The sequence below is a fragment of the Loxodonta africana genome, chromosome 4, assembly GCF_030014295.1.
Source record: "Loxodonta africana isolate mLoxAfr1 chromosome 4, mLoxAfr1.hap2, whole genome shotgun sequence".
Lineage (NCBI taxonomy): Eukaryota > Metazoa > Chordata > Mammalia > Proboscidea > Elephantidae > Loxodonta > Loxodonta africana.
This window is the reverse complement of record NC_087345.1, coordinates 91,360,956-91,377,516: the sequence shown is the minus strand read 5'-3', so window position 1 is coordinate 91,377,516 and position 16,561 is coordinate 91,360,956. Positions and strand designations below refer to the sequence as shown.

Sequence of the window (16,561 nt, the reverse complement as noted above, 5' to 3'; positions counted from 1 at the left end):
ATTAATTTGAAGATTTTTTTAAAGTAATTTCTCTCATCAATGACTCAAAATATTCTTTATTTGGACCTGATAGCAGGTGATTTTTAAAAAAAAAAAAAACATTATCTAGCTACTAAATCTAGCTTAGATGCTTCTAAGCTAAATTATTAATTCTGATTGTTTTCCTTGTAAGAGTCTTGGGAGAATTTTCATAGCCTTTTCTAGTTGAGAACCAGTGGAATTAGACAGACCTGGGTTTGGACCTGGGTTTGAACCTTGGCTCTGCCATTACCTGATTCTGTGTTCCAGTTTGGGTAAAGGAATCCTTGTCTCTGTTCCCTTTTCTGAAAACAAGGGGGTGGTGATAGTGCAGGGTTGTTGTGAGGTGTAAATAAAAGTATGTGGGAATTTCTTTATGCACAGTACCTGGCACAAAGCAAACACTTAAATGTTAGCTTTTATTATGATAGACATGGTGTGGCAAGCTTTTTCTGTAAAGGACCACATAATAAATATTTTAGGCTTTGGGGGCCATATGGTCTCTGTCGCAGCTAGTCAGCACTGCCTTTATAGTGTGAAAGCAGCCATAGACAAATGGGTGAGTATGGCTGTGTTCCAATAAAACTGTTTATAAAAGCAGACAGAGGATTGTATTTGGCCCTTGGGCTATAGTGTGCTGACCGCTGTTCTAGATGAATAAAACTAACAAATGAAACAGGTGGTACGGAAAATACTCAGGATTCAGTGTAGCTCTTCATTGAAATGGATTATCAAGAGACTTTAGGTTGATTAAAAATTGCAGTTTATGAGCCCAGACTTTATATTTCAAAATCTGGAGTCCGAAACATGTTCTGCTCTGTCAATGCTTCGTAAGCACAGGATATAAAAATAATAAGTTTTAAAAAAAAATACCAAAACCCTTTTTATCACATCTTGATTTTGTGGGTCAGGAATTTGGGCAGGGCTCAGTTGAGTGATTCATTTGCTGCACATGGTGCCAGCTGGGGGAACCAAGTGATTTTAAGCTGGTGGATGGGCTGGTCTGATAGATCCAAGATGACATCATTCACATGAATGGCATTCACATGCCTGGTGCCTGGGCTCCTCTGGGACTGTGATTAGAGCCCTTACACATGGCCTTACCAGCATGCCAACCATTTTTTAAAATGATACGTTATCATTATTAATCTCAGTTCCTGTAACACCTCAATGTCCTCAGCCTTTACTGAGGTGTTAGGACTGTTGCTTACAGTCCCCAGACCACTGTGCTTTGAGATACTTTTTTATGTTTTGACTGTATTGGTTGATTTTCAGCTGTGGCTTGGAACAATGCATTTGCTAGTTAGGTGGCAGCTCACTGCTTTTAGTTGCCGTTGAGTCAATCCTGAGTCATGGTGACCCCATGTGTTGCTGAGTAGAACCTTTCCTTTCAGAAGGAGATCACCAGGCCTGTCTTCTGACATGCCTCTGGGTGAGTTCTAACTGCCAGCCTAGTAGTTGAGAATGTAACCCTTTGCATCAACTGGACATCTTACTTTATTGGATGCTTAATTTGCTGTGTAGGCTGCCTTGCTGGGCAGAACTGAGGCTGTTCAAAAAACAATGGTTAGGAAGTAACATTATTTGAAGTGGGGAAAAAAGCAGTTAAACATTGGAATGGAAAGTATTTTCCTTTTGTTTGTTTTACCTGCTTCCCCCCCCCCCCCTTCCTCATTTTCTCTAAGACTTTAAATGTTGGGACAAAGGGCAGAGTATGGGGACGTGCCAGAGACTAGAAAGGGACAGGTTCAGTGGTGACTCCAGATTTTTCTATGTAAAAGGGCTTAGGGTAGAAATATAGTTGGAAGGAGGAGCTAGTTGACTTGTCTTGAAGCTGTGTTTCCATAACAAGAAACTTGTTTTTGTTTAAATTGTTTATTCAGAGTGGCTTATGGGGGAGACTAAAGCTCCCAAGCTACTCTTTGTACCACTGTGCAGTATTGTGGGGTGATATGCACCTTTGGACGCCTTTCTTGTATTCTCTGGAATGGCTTTTTCATTTTACAAATATCTTCTTGCTATTTTTCTCCTATTGCCCCTTGACAATTACATCTCTAAGATGATATCTTTTAGGCTAGTTGTCTTTGCATCATTTTTATGTATATTTATAAAAGATCTCTAGCCCTTTACTAAGGAACCCTGGTGCAGCAATGGTTAAGCACTTGACTGTTAACCTAAAGGTTGGTGATTTGAACCCACCAGCCGCTTTGTGGGAGAAAGATATGGCAGCCTGCTTCAGTAAAGATTTTCAGCCTTGGAATCCCTATGGGGCAGTTCTCCTCTGCCCTGTAGGGTCACTGTGAGTCAAAATCGACTCGAGGGCACACAACAACAATAACGCTTTACTATAGATGGGGTAATAATATCTACCTCAAAGTGTTGTAAGGATACTGTAAAGCCCTCAGGAAACTTTAGCTATTATTGTGATTGGCTAACCATCTTTCAAACTTTCCATTTTAGAAACTGATTCAGCAGTACAGAAAGAACATAGAAACCAGACACCTGCTCCGTCTGCAGCTCAAACTTCCGCTCCTTCTAAATACCACCGAACTCGATCTGGGGGAGCCAGGGATGAACGATATCGATCAGGTGAGAAGAAACTTGTAAAATTGCCTGCTGAATAGTTTTTACTGACTGTAGTATGAACTTGAGAAACCCTGGTGGCATAGTGGTTAAGACGTCAGCTGCTAACCAAAAAGTTGTCAGTTTGAATCTACCAGGTACTCCTTGGACACCCTATGGGGCAGTTCTATCCTGTCCTGTAGGGTCCCTATGAGTTGGAATCAACTCGACAGCAACAGATTTGGTTTTTGTTTGGTAGTGTGAACTGTGTAGCCTGAGAACTTTTAATGTTTGGTTTGGTTTTTCCCTTGAAGCACCAACAGCTCTACGTTCTTTCGTTCATCAGTCACCTTTCAGAATACCTGATATATGTCAGGTGTAGTAGAGACAATATTTTGGGGAGCATACCAGCAAAGAACACAGTTTCTTCCCTGAATGAATTTAACAGTGTTAGAGGGGGAGCCAGACAAGTGAAAAGGCAATGTGAATAAGTAAGAGAGCAGAGGTTAGGGTCATGTGGGATGGTATTGGGAGAGCTCAGTGCACTGTTGGTGGAGAGAGATCCTTCTGTGTTTGCCAGAGCTGTTGGTTAACCAGTCTCTTAACTGATGGAGCTGGAACAAAAGCTCAAAATGAAATTTCAAATTAGCAAACTCTGAAACTTTATTTCTTTTCACCCAAAAAGTACCCGCAGGAAGGGAAAAGGCAAGATACAGTGGCTGGCCCTGGGAGCATGCTCCTGCTCATACTGTATCTGGGGCCACCTGTGCCAGATACACCACTCTGTTGAGCAGAGAAACAAATCATAGACCCTTAAGAGGATGGGTGGTATAGCGAGGACTTCCATGACCATTGAGCGGAGCATGGTCTCTGCAGCGCGTTTAATGTTTTAAGAAGTGGCAGAATTTAGTCAGAAGACTAACTGAGGTATTATTTCAGTTTCTTCAGATTTTTATCTTCCTTGCACCAGCCAAGGTTACTGTAACCTTTTCTTGACTTGACAAACAGAATGTATATCACATCCTTTCAGAAACTGCTTTAGAGGAAATGAGGAAAAGGACACGGTAGCAGGGCTGCCTTGACCATTTTGTCATCTGATTTACTGGCTGTATATTTTCACACACTGGAAAGACAGGATAACAAGTGTTCAGTCAAAAAAATACAGACTGCATACCACACCAGAATTTTGGTCTCGAGTGATCAGAGAAAGCTTTCTCAGAAAACAGGACATCTAAACTGAGTCATGGCAGACAGACAAGAGTTAGCCAGATCAGATAGATAGTTCATTATGGATGGAACTTAGAATGCACAGGCCCAGAAAGAGGTGAGAGATGAGACTAGAAAGATTTTTTTGCTGTTGGGTACTGTTGAGCTGGTTCCGACTCATAGTGACCCTATGAACAACAGAACGAAACACTGCCCAGTCCATCCTTACAGTCATTGTTATGCTTGAGCCCATTGTTGTAGCCACTGTGTCAGTTCATCTTGTTGAGGGTCTTCCTCTTTTTCACTGACTCTCTACCAAGCATGATCTCCTTCTCCAGGAACTGGTCCCTCCTGATAACATGTCCAAAATATGTGAGACAAAGTCACGCCATCCTCGCTTCTAAGGAGCATTCTGGCTGTACTACTTCCAAGATAGATTTGTTCATTCTTTTGGCAGTTCAGGGTATATTCAGTGTTCTTCACCAACACCATAATTCAAAGGCATTAATTCTTCTTTGGCCTTTCTTAGTCATTGCCCAACTTTTGCATGCACTGGAAGGATTATTGTTGTGTGCCATTGAGTCGATTCTGGCTCATAGCAATCCTATAGACCAAGTCCTGAGGAACCTTGAATGCTTTATCCGGAGGACCTTAGGGTGCCATGGAAGGGTTTTCACCAGAGCAGAGTTTTACTTGTTCTAGTAGCTCAGTCTGGCACTGCAGACTGTACACTCTACCACTGGGACCTAGAGCCTGGCGTAGGGTCTGCTACATGTAAGAGCTGAATAGATATGTTGGAGGAAGGAAGAAATAAAAGTAGTTACTAGTTAAAGAATGGATTAGAGAGTGGTAAGGCTGGAGTATAAAAGCATATGAGGAGCTCCTACTTGTCTCCAGGCACCCAAGCCTGGCGTCCTAGGCACCCAGTCACTTTTCAGGCTGGGAACTGGGTCAGCAGCAGCAAGTTCTAACTGGAGTGTGTTAGCCTTTACAACTTTCGTCTTTAGCCTTCTAGGAGGGTTCCCGCTCCGTTTGTCTTTTTATTTGTTATAGAATGTAATAAAAGAATTAGTAAGGAATTAAAAAATGATTCTCTACATCCTATGCCCAAGCTGGTCATATATTAGTGAGCTCACTTGTTAATATTAAATACTGACCTTCACCTCCTAAAACCCATCTCCAGGCCCTGGTCTCCTATACCATATTTGTCAGATGACCCTAAATATCAGAGAGTGTAGTCTGTGCATTAGAACCTAGTTGGCCGACTGTGGAGACCCTTGGCTGGGTGCAGAGGTACAGAAGAGGGTTCAACATTTGGGTTTTGGATATTTGCCCACTGGGACTTTTTTTTTTGAAGGGTAGTAGTAAGAAGTGGGCCAGGAAGGAAGTAAAACAGGGAAGAGAAGTGACTCTAAGAAACCTGGAGATACTGGAAGCCACGAGAGTGCTGCAGTGCTGTCACAAAGGGGGGAAATGAAAAAGGCATGTAAGCGTGGATTTTGAATGATAATTGTGTTTTTCAGCATATTAGGAATTGCTCAACTAAATAGGAAAAGAAAGTGTAACATATGTAGAGATGGACACTTTCTGAGAATTCTGGCTTCTCTGAATAGGAAGAAACCAACCGTACCTGCAGAGGTGGGGCAGATAAATTACAGAGGTTAAGGGGAGCTGAACTTCCACTTCTTTGCTACTGCGTCATTGAAAAGGTTACATTTACATGTCTCAGGCAAAAATAGCTTGAGAATGTAGGGTGTGTGTAGTAAAAATTGCAAGCATTAAGAATGAAGTGATAGATATGCAGGAAGGGTTTAATGTTGATGCCAGCAAGCATAACTGGAAAATCCTAACTCTCTTGTTTGGCAGAGACTTATTAAAACCTAGGACATTTCAAATGATCGTAATCAAATCTAAGTAGACTTAGTGTTTTATGTTTTAGACACAATGTAAAGAGTTTATACTTATTCAGTTTAGATTATCTGACCTGATTCTGTTCTTTATGCTTAGCCAAGAGGGATCTGAAATTTCAGATACAGTATTTACTTAATCCCATGCTTTCCTGCACATCCAGGTATGATGTTCCTTTCTGCACATGTGTGTCATGGTCACAGGTGTACAGAACACATAGTTAAAAGCCCAAGATGGAAAGTGATATGATCGTGGATCATTTTGGCAACTCCTTTTGTGTTAATCTCTTAAGAAATTAAACAAACAAAAAAACCCACTTCCGTTGAGTCGATTCCAACTCATAGCTTAAGAAATTAGCTGCCTTAAACAAAGCAACAAAAATAAAACAAAAAAGGACTTTGCAGCAGTATTGTATCAACCTTATTCAGCTCAAACATTAGTGCCCGGAAATGATACCCAGCTTCCATGTGCTCCTGGCAGAGATGTCCAAAGGCAGCTGTGTCTGGGGACAAACTGCGGGCGTGATTTCTTTATCAAAGATTAAGAAGAATTGTATGCTGCTGAATGAGTCAGACCCAGCTGAGAGAGCTGCCAGTTCTTATCAGATAAGAGGCTTTGCTAATAGAGTCACTGTGAGCATCTCCTTTTGATATGGGTGTACGGGCCATAGGTTATCCTGTTAGAAAATCCTTGGGTGGTTTAGCTTGTTCTGTGTCAGATGCTGTGAATCCTTGTGGCAGGGAAGATCATGCTCTGTAATTATTAATTATCCAATGTTATGGACCGTTCTAAAGCTTTAGTAACGTGGCTGTGGCAAGTTTGCTGTCACATGCGAGACACTGTGGGAATGTGGTACGTGTGAACTTTTGATTTGCTGGATCGAGTGTTCTGTTATTCAGAAAGTCTTCTCTCTCAGTATAAGCAGTCAATAATTTATTTTCCAAGACAGTGAGAACCATATTTCATCTAATATAAAAAGGGCACTGTCCACATTTTAACATATCTGAAATCAGGATATGTTTATATAAGATGGCATCATAGATTTAATAAAATATGGCAGTCTTGACTTTACCTAAGTCAGCCTCAAACAAACAAAAAAAAAACCCAGTGCCGTTGCGTCGACTCCTATCGGGTCGCTATGAGTCAGAAAGTAAGCCTCAGGGACGCTAAAATAGTATAATAAATAAAAACGCAGCATAAAATTAGTTCAGAGCCAAAAGTAAGTTGGTACAGTGATCGTAAAAGTAATAGCCCGCCAATTTGGCAGTGTTTTTAAAACTTTAAATATTCATATTCCTTGACCCAGAAATTCTACTCCAAGAAATTAATTTTGTGTAAACACCTACATATATACACAAAGGTGTATATACAGACACACACACACATAGAATGTTGTAGTATTGTTCACAGTAATATAATAGTTAAGTCGTAGCATGTCCACGCAATGGAATTCTGTAAAAGCTGGTTTTTTTTTTCAACGAGATAGAACTATTTGTACAGATATAGAAGATACTTAAAAGAAAAATATTTTTAAGTTAAAAAAAGGCAAGACACTATGTAGCATATGATCCTATTTTTGTAAATATTAATAATGACAATAATTGTGTGTGTTAGTATGTACATGACACAGAAATACACACCAGACTTTTGAGGTGGGATTATTTCTACGAGGTAGTGGGTCTAGGAAAAATTTCACTTCAGCATTATATATGTTTAGATCTTTTTGCAATATGTATATTAATTTTAAACAAAAATAACAATTTTTTTTAAAGTAATAACCTTAGATAAATTAATTTAGTCTTTCAAGTACTACATCAATTATCGTTCTTAATGATTTCTACTCTAAGTATGGATCCTTCTGCTTTAATGTTGGGAGTTCAATGCAACAGTGTCCCCCTCTGCCACCCTAACTGTGAACTTCCCTGTGTCAGTCCAAATCTGACCTCTGACCTGGTGACATTGCTAAGGTGGCTGGCACTGACTGACCAGGATCATTTTGTTTCTGTGTTAATACACTCCTCATGCTACAGAAGGTAAATTGAATTCAGTTCAGTAAGCATTTATTGTAGACTTTCTATGGGTTGAGCACAGTGTTAGATGCTAGAGATACACAGATGAAAACACAGGGTCCTTTCTCCAAAAATGTTGTATACAAGGTACAGAAGCATAGAAAAGAGGGTATGATTATTCCTACATATTTTATCTCATTTATTGATTTGTAAATGAGATTTGCTCTACCATTTGTATCTTTAACTGGTTATTGGTTTGCAAATATGAAGGCTATTCGGGAAGAAATAGAGTATCAAGGATGGGCTTCAGGGAGGTGGTGATACGTGAGCCATTTTGAAGAATGAATAGCAATTTGCTATGTAGACATTCCAGGCAAAAGAAACATGATTTGTAAAGACAGGGGATTGTGAAATGCAAAATTAAAATTCCATTCCTCTCTCCCCATGGCACACAGGGTAGTGCAAAAATTAGTGTTGTAAAAACCTACTATTCGAGAATTTAATTGATGTTACCTGTGCCACATTAAAAAATGTTAAAGTGGTGGGTACCTTAGAAATTAATAAAAATGGCATGATGGCTTGTAGGATTACAGGTAATTCCTTGAGCTGTACCTCTCTATCTTATGATTCTACCCTCCCACACATCTGCCTTATAATCTCTCCATAGCTGCCTGTCTAAAGTGATGTCCTAACATATAAGGGCACTTGGTGTCTGCCGTGCCCCTGGTCCTTAAAGTACCTGTGCCACCCATGTACTATGTCTTTTTTTTTCTAATAAAATTATTTACAAACAGTTATCAAATTTATAACATGCTTTTGTATTCTTTTAATCAATTGTGTACTAATAATCATTGTAATGATTATTTAGTTCAGAATTTTTAAACACTTTTAAAGCCTATGATCACAGAAAATTAAATATAATTTCAAGTTATGAATGTATTTTTATTGCATAGATGTGTAATAAGTGATCACTAAAACTTCCAGGCATAAAAATATGTTAGAATACATTCAGCAGAACAAAAGTACAAGTTTAGAGAGGAAAAAGAACAATATAAAATTACTGACTATTAAAGATAAGCTTGTTCATATATATACGTATTTAAAATTTTTTCTTTTGTTAAAAGTATACACAGCCAAAGATACAGTATTTTAACAATTTCTGTATGTACAATTCGCTGACATTGGTTACATTCTTCAAGTTGTGCTACCATACTCGCTATACTTTTCTAAATTTTTCACCACCATTATCTTAAACTCTTTGCTCTGTAAACTTTCCATCCAACCTTTCAAGTTGCTGTTGTCAGTTTGATCTCACATAGATAATTCTTTAAAAGAGCGCAATGCCCAAGGCAGACATACCTTACTAATTAAGATAAACTAGTTTTTGGTTCAGAGAAGAGTTCAGGGGATAATTTTGGTTTAAAGTTTACCTCAGGGCAGTAGTTTTAGGGGTTCATCCAACCTCAGTGGATTCAGAAAGTCTGGATTCCATTGAGAATTTGGAATTCTTTTTTTGCCTTTTTCTCTCTTTTGATCAAGGTTCTTCTATAGACTCTTTGATCAAAACGTTCAGTAATGGCATCAGGGCACCAACCATTTCTTCTGGTCTCATGGCAAAGGAGGCAGTGCCATGTACCATGTCTTAACCACTTCATAAAAACAAGAACGGGAGTTGAAAACTATAAAATAACATTTTCCATTTATCTTTTTGGGAAGGTGAAAAAAAAAAAAGCGATCCAGTATTGTTTGTAAATGTGGGAAAATGGAAACTCTCTTACCTTGCTGGTAGAAGTGTTATTTTATTACCAGTGAGATTGGATGTTTTGGGATATGTTCATTGACCATTTATGCTTGTTCTATAAACTACCTGTCTATTGCCTAAGCCTTTTTTTTTTAATTGTTTTTTCCCCTTATTTATTTGCAATGATTTTTTTTTTTTAAATTCTAAAGGTACTAAATTTAAATTGTACTGGAGATATTAGCCAATTCAAAGAGACAAGAGAAGTAAATTAGAACTGTAAGAATTAAAACTGTATTTGCAGTTGGTATGATAATTTATATAGAAAATCCAAGAAAATCAGTGATAAAATTTGCTTAATAAAATAATTTAGGTAGCAGCTTATGAAATTAACATAGAAATCAATAGCTTTCATATATGTAAAAAAATAAGCAGTTAAAAAACCTCATTTACAAGTTAATAAAGAAGATAAAATATATAGGAATAAATTTAAGAAATGTACAAAACTTATATGGAAGAAACTTTAAAACACTTCTGGAAGACACAAAAATAGACATGATCAATGGAAAGGTATCCCTAGTTTTAGATAGAGTGATTCAACATCATAAAGATAGCCAGTCTCCCTAAATTAGTTTATAAATTTAATCTAATCATGAGAAAAACACTATCAAACATTTTATATAGATTAGCTAAGACAACACTAAGAAAGAAAAGCTACAAGGAGTGACTATACCTACTGCGTATTAGAACATATTATAAAACCTCTAAAATTAAAACAGCATGGTACTGGCACACAAATAGGTAGACAGACCATTGGAATAGAATGACCAAAGTCCACCTGGGAATTTATTATATGATAAAGATGCCATTGCAAATTATTGGGACAAAAATGTATATTTTAATAAATGGTGCTGGGACAGCTGGATAGCCATTTGGAAAAATATAAATTAGATCCATACCTCATATCGTATACAAGCATAAACTTCAAATGATCTAAATTAAAAAAGACATTGTTTAAGTACTAAAAGAAAACATCAATGAATTCTATAACCCAGGCTTGTGGGAGGGCTTTCTAACTAAGACTCAAGATGCTAAAGTAATAAAAAAACTACATAAAAATTAAAAAAGAAAAAAAAAATTGCCTGGCGCAAAATATCGTAAGCAATGCCAAAAGACAAATTATGACAAACTGAAAGAAAATATTTACAATGTTTACCAGAGATAGGACTGATATCCCTTACACATGAAGAAATCATAAAAATTCAGGGAAAATAAACTCAGAAACCCAAAGGAAAAATGGCAAATGACATGAACATTCACTTACTTAAAAAAAAAAAGGCAGACTAAAAATGGCCCTTAAATCTTCTGAACAGAAGCTTAATTTCTGAAATGATAAGAGAAACGCAAATTAGACCTCTACTGAGATACTGTTTCTCATCTATTAAATTAGATAATGATTAAAAAACTGAAGGTGAGGATCTTGGAAAACAGGCACACTTATTCGTGGCTGGTAGTAACACAGTATGGTAAAACCTTGTGGAAGGGAATTTGTCAAGACTTAACAAAATTTAAAGTGTATTTAATTTTTGATGTATGAGTTTCACTCGTAGGAATTTGTTTGGAAGATATACCCCCACAATATAAAAATACGTTTGTAGGAGGTTGTTCATTGCAGCATTATTTGTAGTTGTAATACATTGTAAATACCTAATGACATAGGATAGTGGCTGAATAAACTGTGATCTGTCCATAGAGTGGAGCACTGTGCAGTTATTAAAACGAGAATGAAGAAAATCACTAGGAGCTGAGAATGATTTCTAGAATATATTAAGTTAAAAAAAAAAGTGTATATAATATGGTATCTTTAGTGTATGAAAGAGGAAGGGAGAAAATACACATGTATCTGCTTATTTTTGCAAAAAGAATTACAGAAAGGATAAACCAATAACACCTATTGATAAACCAGTAGCACTGATTGTAAGTGGGTGAGATTGGCGTAAAAGTGATTGTTAGGGGCAGTGACAGTACTTTAAGTTTCTCTTTTTGTCTAGTTTTGACTTTTGGACCCATGTAAATGTTTAATCAGTGAGCTTAGGAGGTACGTATGGAATACAAACAAATGAACCGAACTATAACCTAAGATTCTGTTACCACACCGAAGGAGGATGGGTGGGGAGAATTAACCCAAGTAACTTTTGAACACAGTACTTTAACTATATATCCTCAGTCTAAAGAATAAAAAGAACTGCAAACAGATATTGAACTCCAAAACCAAAAACCAAACCTGATGACATTGAGTCGATTCCAACTCATAGCGACCTTACAGGACAGAGTAGAACTGCCCCATAGAGCTTCCGAGGAGCACATGGTGGATTCTAACTGCCGACCTTCTGGTTAGCAGCTGTAGAACCTAACCACTGCGCCACCAGGGTTTCCACTGAACTCTAGTTAGAAGATTTATTTTTCATAGTGGTATGGGATAACAATTTTAAAACTACCTTCTGTGTATTATAGAATTGACTGAATGAGTAGAACATACTGAGGATATTATAAGTTACAAATGGAAAAGTAGAAGACTAAAATGGATTCTATGGTGTTGAGGCAGTATTGGAGTTGTCAGTGTGAACTCATGGTTTTTAATATAGTTATAGATGGAAATAAATGTAGGTATATGTGTGCAAATATTCATTTATGTTTATATTCCTTTATCCAAGGAACAAAATGGCTTTGAAGAAAGTTACCCCAATAACATGGGCAACCTTAGTTCCAAGGTCTTGGTTCTAAATACCATTCCCCACTAAAAGAACCAGGGCTCCTTGGAGAGAAATGTATGATTCCAAGACTGGGAAAAGAAAAGTACCAGATGAGCTTGGAACATCTTGTGCCAGAAGACAAAGAACTGTACACAATGATGTGAATGTATAAAAAGGACATAAGAGCCAGTTTGAAAGGGGCTCTTTTGGCCAAATCTGGGGTAATATGAGCATCAAAATAAATAATGATAATAATAGAATAGTTATGAAATAAAATGAGAATTAGTAGATCCATGATGATGTGAATAAATGGGGGAGAAAGGAGAGCCTTTTATGTTAGAATTCTAACTAATAAATATAGAGGAATGATGGAGTTATAAGATCACAATTTTGTAACTGTTACAGCAAGAATTGATTCAGCCAAGAATCATCAATGGATACTAAAACTAATGGGTGGAAATGTGATGAGGCATACAATATTTACATAGTCTCAAAAGTATCCCCCGCCGCAGCACAAATTCCTTATTAATTACAAAGGGAGGGGTAGTAACTTCACAGTAGATTAATTTAGCAGACAGCATCTCATCCAAGTAGTCAAAGCTATTACCACCAGTAATGGAACAGGTACATCCTGACATTTTCTGAGGACGTATCACTTCTGTAGTGTTCTTGCCAAAATGTGTAACCTGAATCTAATCGTGAGGAAATAGCAAACAAACCAAAATTAAGGGACATTCTACAAAATAAGCAGTCTGTACTTAATCTCAGTTACCTAGTGCTGCTATAACACAAACACCACAAGTGGGTGGCTTTAAGGGACAGAAATTTATTTTCTTGTCATTCTGGAGGTGAAAAGTCCAAATCAGGGTCTCAGCCATGTTGATTCCTTCCTTGGTTTATAGACAATTCTCACTTGGCATCTGTCTTCCCATGTGTATGTCTTTGCAACCATTTTATTCTTTTTAAAAGCTCAGAAGTGATAAGGTTTAGGACCCATCCTGTAATGGCCACATTAACATAACAACAAACAACCCTATTTCCAAACAGGATCACATCCACGGCACAAGGGCCAGGAATTCAACATATATTTTGGGTGGACACAGTTCAATCCATAATACTACTCTTCAAAAATGTCAAGGTAATGAAAGACAAAGGCTGACAATCTGTTTCAGGTTATAGGAGGATAGAGAGACATGACAACTAAAAGTAAAAAAAAAAAATGTAATGTGTGATCCTATTATTAGATCCCGGATCAGGAAAATGGAGGATAAAGCGATAAAGGATATTATTGGGACAATTTGCTAAATTGAAACGTGAATTGTTGGTTAACTAATGGTTTGTATCAGTGTTAAACTTCCAGATTTTGATAAATGTACTTTATAAAAGAAAAATCCTTGTTCTTAGGAATACACATTATTTATGGAAAAAGAAATGTACACACTTTGACCTTAGCAGTTGTTAAAATTAACAATTAGACATGTGCTGTAAGGTGAAAATACTAAATTCTTCTTACTATGAATAGGTGATATGAATAGTAGCAAAAATTTGCAAACAGCATAATATCTGATAATAAAGATCGATTAAATAATGTCACATTCATACAGTGAAGTATTATGCAGCCCTTTAAAATTATGTTGTAGAGCTGTATTTACACACACACGCACACACACACAAAAGATACGTCTGGCTGTATTAGTAAAGGTATTTTTGCTTGTAAGAAACTGGCCTTAAGTAGCTGGAGTAGGTCATAGAAGCAAAGGAACAACTGAGAAAGCCCTAGAAAGGGAGAGACAGCCCTGGGGATCCCAGTTCCTTCTTTGTAGGGCATTGTCATTAAGGTGACTCAACTCTCGGACCTGTAGTTTCTTAGTTCACAGCTTAAATTTCCAAGAAAGAGGATCTGATTGATCAGCTCTTATAAGGGAGCTGTTTACATGGCACAGACAGGTCTTCAAGAGGATGGATTGTAGGTGTATTGGGCCCATTTCTAGAGAAACGGGAATTTTTTTTGTGAACTAGTTGTTGTGTACTTCATTAGGATTATGTAGAAGTTGAAAAAGCAGAGTACAAAATACTGTGTATGGTTATGATCTCATTTTGTAGAAATGTGGAGTGTGTTTGGAGGATGGGACGGAGAATCAAGAGTTCTGTTTGGATGTGTTAATTTTTGAGATTCCTATCAGACATTCAGTAGGTTCCTGGATGGCATAAACAGTTTGCTCAAAAGGCTGGCAGTTTGAACTCACTCAGTGGCTGTGCAGATGAAAAGCCTGGCAATCTGCTTCCATAAAGATTACAGCTAAGAAAAACCTATGGAGCAGTTCTGCTGTGTAACACATGGGGTTGTCACGAGTTGGAATCAGCTTGATGGCAGCGGGCTTGGTTTTTGGCTTTTTATTAGACATTCAAGTAGTCAGCTAAATTCTTTTGTGGCTAAAATGGCAAACAAGTAACATCTGCCCTTACATTTTTCTAGACTAAAACAACCCTGTGGTGCAGAATTGAGGGGTCTCAACCAAGTACTCTTTCAAAGAGTTAAGCAAATCCTCAGCTTCTTTACTTGAGGAATAGTGACTGTCCTCTAGGCTCCCGTTCAGCCCTGGTTCCACATAGAGATGGGATTCCCTCTCTGGGCACGCATGCATGTCAAGTTTATTACTCTCTCCTCACTGCCCCCTGCCACTTCTCCCCCCGAAAACACACACACCTCTTGTCAGCTTGTCTGATATGTTACGTAAAATTGTCCGTGAGTTCTTTTGTCTCTATTTTTTATTTTTAACTGATTTAAAACAAATCATAAATAGAAATCATCTTATCACTCCCTTTATGTTTTCAACAGTTGAGGCAGTGATATTTCAGCCCACAGTGGTAAACACTTTTAAGAGCCAAGAGCTAATAAATGCAGATGTTTAATTTTTCAGATATCCACACAGAAGCAGTTCAAGCCGCGCTGGCAAAGCATAAAGAACAGAAAATGGCGTTGCCCATGCCAACCAAAAGGCGGTCTACATTTGTCCAGTCTCCTGCGGATGCCTGCACACCTCCAGGTAGGTTTATCAGAGCCTTTTCTTTCCATCAACGTTTTCATGATGTTCCTGAGATAAGTTCTGCATTTTCTTTTCTGAGGTAGGGGCTGGATCCCTCTGCATCAGCAGGTGTGTATAGGAGCATACCCGGAAGGTGGCAGTTTTGATTGTCACATCATCAGCAACACACATAAGGAGGCCTTGAAATTAAAGCTATTAAAAAAAATTTTTTTTTCCCTTCTGAACTCCAGCATTTCCTTGATGTAACTCCCAACTCATATAGGTATAAATAAACAGAGGCAGAAGCTTAGGGTCTAAAAAATTCCTGCGGTAGTCAGATAGCTGTTTTTATTGACATACAAAATATTACCCATAGTCTTAAATTCCTTAAATCATTTATATTCCTAAATCAGATGCTTTGTCTCTGCAGCAGTCAGGAATAAATGGATTTGTGACAACATTTTATGCGTCATTAACGTTAACAGATTTGAAAAACATAAAAATGTGTGTGCATGATAATGTATTTTGTGTATATATGTGTATGTATAAAATTTTTATAGAATCCACTTTTATTTGATGAGTTCCTGATAACTAGTTATCTTTGTTCCTTCCCCATTCACCAGGTTTGGAATCCTTACTTCTCCTAAAGGAAATTTAAGAATTATAAATTGATACTTGAGGAGCAATTGGAACACCTTTCAGTTTTCTTGTCTAGTCAGACTCTTTACAAAAGTTTTAAAAAACATTTTCTTTAAATTATTTTTTTAGATGTAATCCTCTGAGACTAAACGTATTAAATCTATTTCAGAAGCTCATTATAATGTCTTTACTGTCACGTTACTGGTAATGAAACCTTTGAAAAAAATTTTTCTCCCAATACTATTTTGCTCTAAACTATTTTCCATGTCTTTTGGGGAAATTCCAAGGAAGGTTGCATTGTTGAGGTTGACTTCTAGTCACAGCTGTCAAGTTGTTGAGCTATTCACTGATCCAGGTTCATATTCATAGTTTTCGCCTAGGTTTTAGCAAACTTGTCAGAGTATTTGGGTGTGCTGTGGGCTTATTAACTGTGTGTGCTTTTTTTTTCCCTCACATCTGTGATGTCAATATGTTTGAAAGAGAAATAGCTCTGTGGCTTCAAGTGTTTCTCAAAACGTAACACAGGATACCTCTAGCAGACCATCACAATAAGACATTTTGTGTCTATAATGGTGCATACTTGAGGCCCACTCGTTCAAAATCTTGGATGATTTCCCTTCCACATTAGTACAGTACCAGTCGGTCCTCATGGACAAAGGGGGCTCTCAGCTTAGTAGCTGTTCCTTGTTGGCAAAGATTCCT

General features: G+C 37.6%; 1 protein-coding gene across 4 annotated transcripts in view; it reads left to right on the top strand.

Moving 5' to 3' along the window:
- Window positions 1-16,561, top strand: part of DIP2B (disco interacting protein 2 homolog B) — a 267,785-nt gene that overhangs the window by 130,438 nt on the left and 120,786 nt on the right. For all 4 annotated transcript variants that reach the window (XR_010321855.1, XM_064284237.1, XM_064284236.1 and 1 more), the window contains exons 3-4: window positions 2,479-2,607; window positions 15,116-15,241. Coding sequence is in view for 3 of the 4 variants with exons in the window: in XM_064284237.1 (XP_064140307.1) it covers window positions 2,479-2,607; window positions 15,116-15,241 (255 nt within the window). In the remaining variant the exon portion in view is untranslated. The remainder of the gene's footprint in view (window positions 1-2,478; window positions 2,608-15,115; window positions 15,242-16,561) is intronic.